This window comes from Sorex fumeus, unplaced genomic scaffold, assembly GCF_029834395.1.
Source record: "Sorex fumeus unplaced genomic scaffold, SorFum_2.1 ptg000028l, whole genome shotgun sequence".
Taxonomy (NCBI): Eukaryota; Metazoa; Chordata; class Mammalia; order Eulipotyphla; family Soricidae; genus Sorex; species Sorex fumeus.
The window spans coordinates 16722885-16737055 of NW_026606085.1; the positions used below are offsets into that span (position 1 = coordinate 16722885).

Here is a 14171-nt window from a genome sequence, read left to right on the forward strand (position 1 = left end):
CATTTCATGTATTTAAAAAAAATGGTTCAAAAGGAACGCAAGATTGTATGCTACTGACTAGAATGGAATAAAACAAGTTGCAACATCACATCTCTGGAAGATCAAGCTAATTTCTGTCCTTTCTGGCATAAGAGGAAGAAGATGAAAAAAGTGTAGGTTGGATAATGAAAAAACAATTTTGAATACAATTAGCCATCATCCCTTAGACATTTGAACCTGGGGAAAAAAATGACGGACAAGGTCAATGACCACTTCAAAGAGTAATTCAGAGCTTAGAGGCTGAGCCAGCCTGAGATGCTTGAAAGTCCCCCCACGGCAGAATGAAGGCTGACCTGTCAATCACAGTAACATTGCCTTAAAAGGCTCAGCCGAACCTACTGAGAAAAGCTAGGAGTTAAGAAATCAGCAATGAAAGAGTTTATAATAAATCTTTTATTACTCAAAATAGTAATAAAATATGTATCACTGTAGCACTGTCCTCCCGTTGTTCATCGATTTGCTTGAGCGGGCACCAGTAACATCTCCATTGTGAGACTTGTTGTTACTGGTTTTGGCATATCAAATATGCCACAGGGAGCTTGCCAGACTCTGCCGTGTGGGCAAGATACTCTTGGTAGCTTGCCAAGCTCTCTGAGAGGGATGGAGGAATCAAACCCGGGCCATCTGTGTTTTTTGTGCAAGGCAAATGCCCTACCAGCTGTGCTATCACTCCAGCCCAATAATAAAATAGGTATTGATTATAATAAACATTATAGAATATGTACTAATTATAATAAACGTATAAAATATAATAAATTATAAAATTCTATTATACCTTTATTATAAAAATACTCAAAATATTTTTGTGAGTTTCACTATTTGCCTCTTCTAGACCAGTGTCTTTTGGGACCACATTTAAAATAAATGAAAAATAACACTTTTGGAAAGACACGGATCCCTAGATACCTTTCTTATAGCTGGTATGGACTATTGAGTTCATTCATGTTTTAAAATAAACCATCAAATGAAATACACAATTTTCACCTTGATTTTATGAAATAAAAAAGTATAGTATCTTTGTACTTTTTAACCCAATACATAAACTTGGATTAAAAAAAAGTTATATTCTTTCAATTTAACTGCCTAGTCATGCAGTTAATTATACCTCATCCATTTCTTTGTCTTATTGCTACTTAATAAAAACATGGATGTGTCATAATTTTTAAAACCTCTAATTCTTGACTTCTATATATATATATATATATATATATATATATTTGCTTTTTGGGTCATACCTAGTGATGCACAGGGGTTACTTCTGGCTCTGGTTACTCGAGAAGTACTCCTGACAGTGCTCAGGGAACCATATGGGACGCTGGAAATCAAACCCAGGTCAGCCACATGCAAGGCAAACACCCTCCCCACTGTACTAATGCTTCAGACCCTTGACTCAAAAAGATTTTTTGGAGAAAAGAGCAATGGCAAATGTTCTTGCTTCATCAGAAACAGGCCAGTGTTTTCTGAGCAAAGCCGCTGTTCCTAACGAGAGTCAAGTGTCCCTGTTTGGTGGGGTTTGGTCAGTTATTTTGGGTTCTGGGAGTGCTGCTGACTTTACATTATACAGAACAATTTTATTTATTTATTTTTAATTTTTTTTTGTTTTTTGGGTCACACCTGGCTTTGCACAGGGGTTACTCCTGGCTCATGCACTCAGGAATTACTCCTGGCAGTGTTCAGGGGACCACATGGGATGCTGGGAATCAAACCTGGTTGGCCGCAAGCAAAGCAAACGCCCTACCCGCTGTGCTATCGCTCCAGCCCCCAGAATAATTTTAGAGAGTTGCCAACCCCAAGCATAACTGGCCAAACGCTATTGAACTACTTTCATATCATATCAAACCAATAATACCAATTAGAGTTTCGGATGGGTCAAAAGGCATCCAAGGTCACAGGCAAACCTCTACTTTGTATTTGAAAGGAGGGGATGAGTTTCCAGCTTTTTGCCCATCCGGCCACTCTTCCCTCACACCCGTGGATCTTTCTATGAGGAAGCAGGTGGATGTGATCTACATGAAACAGAAATTACCCTCCACAGGCTGCGGTGAGAAATGCCGGGCTTTTCCTCGTGCCAGTTTAGAGCCAGACTAAGTTTCGATCCTATCACATCATTTGCACAGGCTAGTAAAGATGGTGGCGTCATTATTGGGTGTTGTGTGTGTGTGTGTGTGTGTGTGTGTGTGTGTGTGTGTGTGGTGGTGGTGGTGGTGATGCGGGGAATTGTACCCAGGCCTCATGCATGCAAGCCTCATGCATGCATGCATGCGCTTTACCATAGAGTCATATCTGTAACCCTACCGCCCTCACTACCTACAGGGGCTGGAAAGAGAATAGACTGACTTGGAGAACTAAAAGAGAAAATGCTTTATGTCGTCCATGTACCCTTGACCACAGCCAATGTATGTACAGACATTGAAAATCCACTGTAGGTCTGTGTGTGGTGTGAGTGGGGCCATGTCCATCTCCAGTGCTGTGGGGTTTTTTTGTTTGTTTGTTTCTTTTGTTTTCTTTTCTTTTTGGGTCACACCCAGTGACGCACAGGGGTTACTCCTGGCTCATGCACTCAGGAATTACTCCTGGCGGTGCTCAGGGGGATCATATGGGATGCTGGGAATCGAACCCGGGGTCGGCCGCATGCAAGGCAAATGCCCTATTCACTGTGCTATCTCTCCAGCCCCATCCAGTGCTGTGTTGGGAGCATGTTACAGTGCTGGGTAAGCAAGGCTGTGGTGGAAACTGGGCGAGTGACTCAACCCTTGATCCTGTAGTTCATCTGCTGGAGCTGTTCAGTTCCTAAACTTGAAAGGGAACATCTTGGCCACAGGGATTGAATCCCAGGGGTAACTGCACCGCGGACCACTCATGGCTTTGCTTTCGTTCTTAAGAGCCTGTGGTACAGCTGCCTCGGTTGGTGAGGCTGGCCCAGAGCAGGGGCGTCTCCCTGTGACCTCATCACCCGCAGGAAGTGACTTCCAGCCACTTCTGGCCGAGGCAACAACCAGCTTAGCGTGGGGGCAGGGATTGCTTTGGGCATCCCCACTTACCTGTTCAAGGTGCGTCTCCCCCCTTCTTTTGCTGTGCAACTGGAGGTAAGAGTCCATCTTTGGCGTGGGAAAGCCCAGAGTCAGCTTGTTTTTTTCCACAAAATATTGTCGAGACTTCCTTCGGCGCGGGCCACGCGAGCTGGGCTGGGAGGCCGCAGGCCGTGACCCGGAGCTCTGCAGATATTGGGACAGGTTGCTGGACTTCTCGGCCAGGTCACTGTCGCTCAGCTCTGATACATGACTGCGGCGGGCACCTTGCTCATAGCTGGGGCTTACGAACTCACTCCCAAGTAAGGAGGGCGCAGAGCTCTGTGGGGTCCTCTCCTCGCCTTTGTCTCCCGGGAGTTCCATGGTGGTCTCCTTGGAAGGGTAGAGGGGATCCAGAGCCACGTTCTCGATGGAGCTGCCCGCTGACATGGGCAACGCCTCGATCTTCAGCAACTGCACCTCTTCTTTCTTCTGCTTCCAGTTTGGGTCATAGCGCAGGTCTGAGTATTTGTCTCCTGTTGGCGACTGGCTGCCAGAGCAGAAAAGAAATGCCGAGATCTTAGTGAAAAAGGAACATTATGGACAATTCTCAAAAAATTAGAAATTGAGCTCCCATTTGACCCAGCAATACCACTCCTGGGAATATATTCCGGAGAGGCAAAAAAGTACAGTCGAAATGACATCTGTACTTCTATGTTCATTGCTGCACTGTTCACAATAGCCAAAAATCTGGAAAAAATCCGAGTACCCGAGAACAGATGACTCGTTAAAGAAACTTTGGTACATCTACACAATGGAGTGCTATGCAGCTGTTAGAAAAGATGAACTCATGAAATTTACACACAAGTGGTACTACATGGAAAGTGTCATGCCAAGTGAAATGAGTCAGAAAGAGAGGGAAAGGCATAGAAATATTGCATTCATTTGGGGAATATAAACTAACAAAATAGGAGACTAACACCCAAGAATAGCCGAGATAAGTACCAGGAGTTTCACTCCATGACTTGGAGGACAGCCTCACATGCTAGGGGAAGAGGCAGCTCAGATAGAGAAGGGAGCACCAAGTAAAGGCGGGGTGGGATGGGGGGATGGGGAGTGGGAGGGATACTGGGATCATTGGTGGTGGAGAATGGGCACTGGTGGAGGGATGGGTACTCAATCATTGTATAACTGAAACCCAAGCACAAAAATTTTTAAGTCTACAACTATACCTCATGGTGTTTCACTAATAAAAATTAAAAAATAAAATAAATAAATAAAATGGACATCTTACTTAAAAAAAAAAGTAGCTGGTCATTTTACTGGGAAGTCAGTCTCAGCCCTCTCTAGCTTTTGAGAAATTAGAGAAAACAAATGCAGCAACATGACAGACTTATCAAGAAGCCAGAAGAAGCCAGGCCTGGATTTTCGGTTCCAGAATTCCCGGAATTGAGTCATGATTTCCCCAAAGTGAGATAGCCATAGTGAGGTCATTAAAGTTACCAATCAGGTGCAGAAACGCTTGTGGTGTCTGTAAGAACACCCATTCACAGGGCCTGACTGTCCAGCAGTGAGATGTCGCCTGGCCCCACTCTTGGCCCTGATGAGTATGTCATGGGACGAAAGCCTTATGTAACCCTTAGTAACCCTTATGTAACTCTGACTTATAACCAATCAACTACGTACAAGTAGTGAAGAGCCCCTTAGACTGCAGCCAAGGGGTGGTCCGAGGAAAGTCTGTTATATAATGCTATGGTATAAAAGTCCCTCACTTTTGAGACTTGGGACCACTCGTTCTGAGAAGGCTGTCACTGTGTCAGTGAGCCGGGTGAGGGCCCGAGCTCAAACTAGCCAAAAAAGACCCTTTGCTTATCACATCACAACTTATCTTCATGTGATTCCTCTGGGGAGATCTCCGTCCAGTTTAACACTTTCATGTCCCAAAGCACATGTTAGGCTCAAATTCGTCCCATGCCCATACTCACCAGGGCCAAGAGTGGGGCCAGGTGACATCTCAGTGCCGGAGAGTCAGGTCCTGTGAATGGGTGTTCTTACAGACACCACAAGCATTTCTGCAGTGCAGGTGTGGTGGATCTTATCTCACCTGCTTTCTCAATGTTGCCCCACCTCCCAGAACTGACATGATGGGGGGAGCCCTTAGTAGCCCTTTAATTGGGTGCAGTTGCGGGGGGTGCTTTCTGTTGTCAGAAGACTGATTTCCAAAAGGAAATTCAGTGATGCCCCTGTCCCCCTGTGAATCTGGGCAGCAGGCCAGCTAAGTCAGGGTCTCCAGGAAGGGAAATACCATCTTCATTGCCATCACTGATCTCACTCTGCCCCTTCGTGGGGAGGGATGTGAGATCCATCTGGACCATATCCTTCCATCGTTCCCATCCTCCTCTCAGCGATTTTACTTCCCACTTGGCTCCCTCGTCGTGGCTTTTATCAGGGGTGTGGCTGCAAGACCCGCTAGAAACTGTTTTGGCTCCAGTGAGGCTTATGCATGCCAAGTGCAGTGGACAGGCCTACACGCACCCAGGCTGCTACGACGTTCAGGGTCCTCCTGTCCCAAGGTGGGCACACAAGTTCATCCTCACGCAAAAAGGCCCCTGACCTTGTCCACTCTTTCCCACGACAATCTCAATTTGCAGAAGTACCTCCAGGCCTTCACTAAAAAAAACGGAAAGGGGGGAAAAAAAGCTGGTAATATAGCATATTTAATGGCCCCTTTGATCTTCAAAAGCTAAATGGGAGAGATTTTCCTTCCTGGAGTACAGTAGAGATGCAATCCTCTAATCAAAAAGAAAATGTAAATCACCCGGGCTTTTTCTGCTATTTGATATTCCCGTTTGCAGAGGACATAATTTCCTGCTGGGTAAACAAACTAATGGTGGCCCTCATGCTAATTTGCTCTTCTTAATATGGACTGGCATTGCTTTGATTTGCTGGAAAGCAATGAGCAGAGTTAAAAAAAAAAAAAAGCCAGAGCCCCCATGCCCAGCTAAACGGTCACTTTGAATTTTTGGTTCCTACTTTATGGGACAACTCCTACCCATGGGCGGCTCTCCCAGGGAAGGCAAATGCCATTCTTCTCCCACGACAGACTCTGCTTCACATTGGTCAGGAACCCAGCTGTCCAGCCAGCCATGATGCTCAAGTTTCCCAGACACCAGCAGGTGAGCTGGCCCCTGGGGTGTCCCTGAGAATAGCTACTTACTTCCGGATTCAGTGTCGAGATATCTCGAAGTCCGTGCCAGCTCCCTTCCATGATCCCTTAATGAACTCAGAAAGAGCAATAATTAAGGAATTCCCACCATTAAAAATATGGTGGTCCTCTATGATGGATGGACATGGATTCCTTGGTGCTAATCCCTACAGTGACCCTAAGATAACATGTCCAGCTGGCCATCATACTTGCCCAGCACCAGCTGGTAATTGCCTCAGTCTAGGGGATATCTTGGCTGTATTTCACATTTCAGGGTATTTCATATGTCAGGGTGATGACATTTTGGGTCTGAGAAGTGACACAGCGGTTACTGGTCCTTGAACAGAAGCCAACAGTCCCTCCTTGTTCCTGCAGCTGTCCCTGCCCTGGGGTCATGACTTGATTTCCCCGTGTCTCTGTTTAATCCTTAATTCTGTGGGGGCAGTAACGGTGCCTATGCCAGGACATTGTTGAGACTAAAGACAGAATGAGGGTGTCTGTACATGCTTAGAGCCTGCCCTGCACTCAAAGAAGGTTCCAAAGAGGCAGGCCATGTGGTCTAGGAAGCAGAGCAGCCAGTTCTCTACGTGTCGTCCTTTGTACATGTTTCCATGAAATAACCCTCTGGACGGCCCTGTGTCCTGCCCAGGATCTCTGGGGAGCCTTCCCTCTCCATACCCCAAGTTATTTCCAGGGCACAAAGTAGCCTTGGGGTTCACTGAGAGGTACCGGAAGGAATAAGCACATGTCTCTGAAGATCCTATCTTTTACCCTACCCTTGGCAGAGAGTAGATGGAGAAGCTGCGGCATAAGGGATTAGGAAATGTGCTTATTTCTGGGCCTGGAGTAGCTCAAGAGTCTGGAATATATAACGCCAAAGTGTCCAGATCCCTCCTCTGCCACTTCTTGTCCACCTTTAATACCCACAGCATCAACATTCCATACTATTGGATAGAGAAGCTACTGATTGATTTATTTAGTCTTTTGGGCCACACCTGGCAGTTCTCAGGACTTACTCCTGGCTCTGTGCTCAGGGATCACTCCTGGAGGGCTTGGGAGACCCTGTGGGATGCCAGGGATTGAGACCAGATGAGCCATTTGCAGAACCAATGCCCTACCCAATGCGCCAGCCCCTAAGTAGGACATTTTATTTTTTTATTTATTTATTTTTCTTTTTGGGTCACACCCGGCAATGCACAGGGGTTACTCCTGCTTTGCACTCAGGAATTACTCCTGGTGGTGCTCAGGGGACCATATGGGATGCTGGGATTCGAACCCGGGTCGGATGCATGCAAGGCAAATGCCCTACCCGCTGTGCTATCACTCCAGCCCTAAGTAGGACATTTTAAAGGGACTATAGAATTGCTTCATCCCCCAAGAGCTGCTTTTGCTTGTTTGGGGGCACAAGAGGGCACACCCGGCTGTGCTCAAGGGCTATTCCCAGTGGTACTTGGGGGACCATGTGATGCTGGGAATTGAATCCAGGCCCCCCACCCCACCCCACCCCACGGGCCAAGTACACCCACTGACCTTTAAAAATGGATTTAGCCCAATTGTTGAAAGAGAAACTCATAAGGTATAGACGCAAAGCTAAATTCTCCAAGCATGGCTCATCAGAGCACCACCTTGGTTGGCCTGTAGTGGCCACGTCAAACACCCCAGCTCCCCACTTTCTGGATGGAACTCATATGGTGAAATAAACAAGGGTGGCATTTTTGCAAAACTCTGGGCACAGAAAGCTGTGATCCTTCACAGAAACACAGCTCCTGGTTGAAAGAGAAGCTGAGACCAGAGGGCCCCATTGTACCAAGCTTGGGCGCTCTGAAGTATGATTTTGTTCCATGGCCCAGGTCAACCCACTGGAGGAAAATGAGCGTGAAGGGCTCCTCCATCCTCTCGTCAGCACACACGCGACCCACTCTCCTGCACATGGAGAGGGAGGTTATGCAGACAATGAGGACATGACCCTTTTGTTCCTGTGCAGACAGCAGATGTCCTGTCTTCTCTTCAGAGGCCTGAGTGAGAGGTGGGCATAGGGGAAGAGGAGGGTGGGTGGGGGGAAGACCCTGAGATTTGTTGGCTCTAATGGACCCTGTATGAGTACTTACTGTGACAACTTCAAACAAAATAAAATCAAATCTCCATTTAATGAAGAGCCTCCTATTCAGTATTGCATTCAATCAAAAAATTACTAAAAATTAGAGCATGTTTCTGGTACAATTAACATCCTTTGCACTCATAATAAAATATTCAATAACTGGCCATTTTGCCTGTTGAGGAGGTGAATAAAAGCATTGCTATTAATCATTTAGCTGCTATTTATTTACCACTTTATTTTAAGTAGGCCGTTAAATTGAAACTGCACGTTATTATTGATTTAGGTTTGAATTAATCCTTTTAAACAGAACAATTATTCCCAATTTATATGCCATTAAATCTTCTATGCCCATGAACAGAAAATTCAATTTCTGTTTAAGTGTAAAGTTTTTTTTAACGCTGTTTTAAGGAACTATCAAACCTGACAATTGTTTCCAGGGATTTAGAATTCTAAGGTCATCTTAATCTTTTTATCAAAGGCTTTTAAGTAAATAAAATGAAATAAATCCAAAGGATTAAAAAAATCGCTTTGAAAATATGCCATAACATGGTTTGTATAAACAGACTAAAATGCTTGAGGCAGTTATTTGTAATCCAGAAATTTCCATTTAGTAAAGGCATTCTTGCTAAAACAAACAAACAACCAACCCCCCCCAAAAAAAACCAACCACCCTAAACACTCAATGTAGGGGGGAAGGTGGTTGATAGACTGAAGGCCAAAGGGAAATGCACTCAAGGGAAGGGGCTGGATTGCTATCCATTGAATTTTATTTATTCGTAATTACATAACCTGGATAACTCCCACCAGTGCCCCTTTTTTCTTTGACAGAGTTTATGGTTGCAAAACACTCAGCTATAGCCCCTAGTTCTTAGTAGCACCAGCCTTGGCTCAGGGACAATCTGTCAGATAAGTGAAAATAAATTATTTAAGGAGGACGTGTTTGTAATTGCCATGTGAAATTCTATGCTTTGCTTTAATTAAGATGATTTCGTGTACAACAAAGGCTGCAAGGAAAATGTGATGGGCTGAACACAGTGTTTAGCCACTAATTCCTTCTCCCGCTTAACCCCCAAATTCAGGTGCTTGGTTCAGATGCTTTCCAGGGTAAGCCTTGATGTTCTTTTCACCCCCCAGAAACCATGGTCAAGAATCAGAGGCCCAGAATCATAAACTTCCAGGTGCTTAAAATTTCTTTAAGTGTCTTTTAAAATCTCTCTTTAAGGTAAAATAATTTGGTGGAGGGGGATGTACTAATTTGAAGGAGAACATGAGATTCTCTGGAGAGAGGAAGAGAAGACTGAAAACAGAGGAAATTCGTGCCTTAGAGAGGTGACCCCTAGTTTGTAATCAGATTCCCAGAGTTGGAGTGTGAATCACCCCACAGTGGAGCACTGAGATTCTCGATTCTGAAATGCCAAAACTAATGGCATTGGCATTGCCCGGAGGCTGTGACGTCAAAGGACGGGACAGACAGATCAAACACCACTGGTCTGGGCCATACTCTGCGGCTGACTGAACTGTGAGTCCCCACTTTGACCTCAATTCCTCCTTTGCACAATAAAGGGGAATGGGTTGGCCTCTGAGAGCTGAAACATCTCATGAATCCACCATGAGTTGAATTGGACTTGTCACGGGAAATTCAATCATGTCCATAAGCATGGGGCAAAGAACTTCCATTGAATTTTATTTATTCGTAATTACATAACCTGGATAACTCCCACCAGGACCCCTTTTTTCTTTGACAGAGTTTATGGTTGCAAAACAGTGCATCCCCCAAATAGGATCCCCAAACCTTTCCATAGTTTCGATGGGAACATTGTGGGGGTTCAACTATTCAATAAGTAATTTGACCACAGTTTTTTTTTTAAATCCTCTTGGTAAACTCACAGGACTATAGGTGGAGCTTACACTTTTCCATAACACTCCACCATGTGGTCAATTCACCGTTACCCGAGCACCATCTGCCTCCCCGTTTTGAAATAAGCTGGAGGGAAGGAGCCGTTGGTGGTATTCCAGGGGAGGAGACCCCAGGAGTTGCCATGGTTTGTGCCTGGCTGGTGGGGCGCTACTTCTAATAGGGGTGGGCACATGCTCTCACACACTCCACTCCCCAACTCTGGCAGCTCATCTATGCCTGCTCAGAGGCAAGTACCTGGGCTTCATCCAGCAGCATGGGTGGGCAAATGGTGAGCATGAAGCCAGAATGATAAAGATGACAAAATAGTTTAAGCCCTCTCCACCACCCAGTGATCTGCAGTCACTGAGATACTCTAGCTATGTTCCACCCCAGAGAAGGCGGCACAGAGCCACCCACATTGGAAGAGGTTGGCCAACCAGTGGCCTTCAACTATAAGTCCATTTAACGAAGATGGTAGAAAAAAATAACTTGGGGCAATGTGGACAGACGCCAACAGCAATAAAGTCTGACCTTGGAAGCTCTCAGAATATTCTCCACAGTACTAGATTAGGCTGAGTTAGCCTCCTGTGTCATTTTAACTGTCCTAACAAGTGCAGAGAACTACCACCAGCCATCACCACTAACACACTTGGGAGAACAGAGTCTGTCCTTGGCTTAACTCTTCCCACACAGAAGTCTGGGAAGTGTGAAGGGAAGTTTCAAAGTTTTGAGATTTTAATGAGTTTTGAGATGTTACTAAGTCTCTCTTTGTCTACCACCTGATTTGGCTTCCCAGTACAGTTATTTTTTTTCTTTTTTTTTTGTTTCTTTCTTTTTTTTTTTTTTACAGTTGTAGATTTACAATTTTTTGTGCTTGGGCTTCGATTATACAATGATCAGATACCCATCCCTCCACCAGTGCCCATTTTCCACCACCATGGATAATATCCCCCCACCCCCATCCCCCCATCCCCCCCTGCCTCTGTGGCAGGGCAATCCCCTGTGTTCTCTCTCTCCTTTTGGGTGTTGTGGTCTGCAAAAGAGGCATTGAGTGGCAAACATGTTCAGTCCATAGTCTACTTTCGACATGCATCTCCCCTCCTGGGAGGATCCTCCAAACACCCTTTATTTGGTGCTCCCTTCTCTATCTGAACTGCCCTTTCCTCTAGGATACCCGGCTGGCCTCTAAGTTATGGAGTAATCCTCCTGGTGCTGATCTCAGCTATTCTTGGGTATTAATCTCATACTTTGTTACTTTATATCCCCCAGATGAATGCAATCTTTCTATGTCTATCCCTCTCTTTCTGACTCATTTCGCTTAGCATGATACTTTCCATATTGTACCACTTGTATGTAAATTTCATGACTTCATCTTTTCTAACAGCTACATAGTACTCCATTGTGTAGATGCCAGTACAGTTATTTAAGTCCTTGTTTTGCTCAGTATTTCACCTGAGTCTTGTATTATTAACCAGAAGCTATAAAGAGGAAAGTATTTGGAAGGAAAAAAATTGCATGCTCCAAAGTATTTGGGAAGGAAAAAAATGTGCAACACAAATGAGTCCTTTGCTGAGATAAGTCTGAATGCTCATTGACAAAGCATTCATTGCACGTGTCCCTCGCCCAGTCATTTCTGGCACCAGGTAGCGTATTACAGACAGAACAGGGGGTTCTTTGCTGAAGGAGATGCTTCCCAGGTATGAGAGAGGAAGACATCTCCACATCTCAAAGATGCAAATATTGGGGCTGGAGCAATAGCACAGCGGGTAGGGTGTTTGCCTTGCACGTGGCCAATCCAGGTTCGATTTCCAGCATCCCATAGGGTCCCCTGAGCATCACAAGGAGTAATTCCTGAGTGGAGAGCCAGGAATAACCCCTGTGCATCACCGGGTGTGACCCAAAAAGCAAAAAAAAAAAATTCAAATATTGGGGTTGGAGTAATAGCACAGCGGGTAGGGCCTTGCATTCCTGAGTGCAGAATCAGGAGTAATCCCCGAGTATCGCAGGGTGTGACCCCAAAGCAAACCCCCCCAAAAAAACCCCAAACAACCAAACAAAAAAATGCAAATATTTTCCAGGAGAGGCGCAAGACCTGAGGGAAAGAAGACTCACTGTGGTTCATCCTAACCTTGGTTTTGACCACAATGAAACCATGTTCATTGCTTTCACTGTTGCTATGTCAGGAAAATGGAATCCTTTAGCGGAACGGTCTTTGATCACCTCCCTAGACGGAGAGAACTCATTCCGTTCCATCTGTCTGGCCTGTGGAGTGAGGCTCACCTCCACTGCTCTCCGAGCCCAGCTTCCTTCTCTGCACAGCAGGGAAAATAGTGTCTGCCTAAGAGGCTCTTGGAAGAGGACAGGAGATAGTTTATATAAAGCCAATCGTGGTACAAATGGCAGCTAATTATATTTAAGTATGCTCGTACACAAGGCCCCAGGAAGCACACACGTACAGCAAGCACTATGCTGATCCTTGCTCTCTGCTGCCGCTGCTGTTTTCATATATAAGGTTTCTGAAGACCCCAAGACTGAAGAGGTTATTTCTAATGCTCTGAGAATTGCATTGATCTCTTTCTTCGTGAGTGCCGAATGTCACAAGGCTAGTTCTGAGTGGGGTTTAAGGATTATCACATGAAGACTCTCTCTCTCCACTCTTGATTCATTCACTCCAGTCAATGCTGCTCCAATTTCCATTAAGTAAAAGGTCTCCTCTCTCTAATCCATATACATTGAACTATGGCTTGACTTTGGTGAGCGAGATGGGAGTAATTGCTTTGAGGAGGTCCCAGGAACATCAAAACGTACAAGGAAAACTCAAGTGATTTGTCAGGCAGCTTTTAAAAACAGTTGCTTGTAAAAGCAAGAAGAAAGAGTTTTTTCCCCCTTGTTTTTAAGGCACGGCTTTGACAATTTTTTGTTTGAACTACAAGTCCCAGAATGCCCTCTCCCTTCACAGACATGAAAGATTACTTGAAATTCCTATTTGAGGATCTGAGAGCAATTTGTCTCTCTCAAGGTTCACCAATGACTCAGCCCAGGAAGATTTCCAAAGACCTCTGTGAGACAGGGAAGGGGGCCTTGAACCAATGCCCACCTGCGTACTATTTTGGGAGCATCATTTGACTACCTGTGCCCACCCTGCTTTGCTTTGTATTGGAAAGCTGGTCCTCCCTCAAGCTCAGTTTGTAAAGCACACAACAGCAGTGGCCAGAGCATGGTCCTGGGGATAATAACCTGTAGTAAAGAAAATTCCTCAGGCAAAGCCACCCGAGGAAGGCACTGTGATCTCTGACTTGGAAGATCAGGGTCTTAACTGGCCTTTTTCATTTTACAAATATTTCTACTTATTTTGAAATCTGTGGGGTGGTGTTTATATTGTCCTTGGAGAAAGAATAGAGGTAAAAGTCAGGTCCCCAAGCACTGACTCTAAGAGAAAAACAACACAGTACTGAGCATATGAGAACACTTCATGGGCCCTTGTTTAGTTTCTTTATCTTAAAAGTATAAGCAAGGCTATCTAGCCACAGCAAGAGATCTTCCCAAGGCTCCCATTTCTGTCAATAAGCGATAACCACTCGATGCTCATAGCAAACAATGACTTTCTTAGAGCTGGTTTTTTTTAGAGCTGATTAGAGCTGATTAGAGCTGGTTAGAGAGATCGGTGCAGTGGTACAGGAGAGAGGCCGCTTGCCTTGCATGCGGCCGACCTGGGTTTGATCCCCGGCATCCCATAGGGTCCCCCGAGCACCACCAGGAGTAGTTCCTGAGAGCAGAGCCCTGAGCATCGCTGGGGGTGAGCAGCAAACAAAATCAAAGTGTGGTTAGAGCCTTGAGTAGCCTGCCTAAGCGTCTGACTGCAACACTCACTCATGTACTAAATGGCGCACAAGAGAACCGTCTTGAACATCTTTAACCTTTGAT

At 45.3% G+C, this 14171-nt stretch overlaps 1 protein-coding gene across 1 annotated transcript in view; it reads right to left on the bottom strand.

The window, feature by feature from the left end:
• JHY (junctional cadherin complex regulator) overlaps window positions 1–14171 on the bottom strand; it is a 54479-nt gene that overhangs the window by 32026 nt on the left and 8282 nt on the right. The window contains exon 3 of the mRNA XM_056115105.1: window positions 3081–3597. Coding sequence (XP_055971080.1) covers window positions 3081–3597 — 517 coding nt within the window. The remainder of the gene's footprint in view (window positions 1–3080; window positions 3598–14171) is intronic.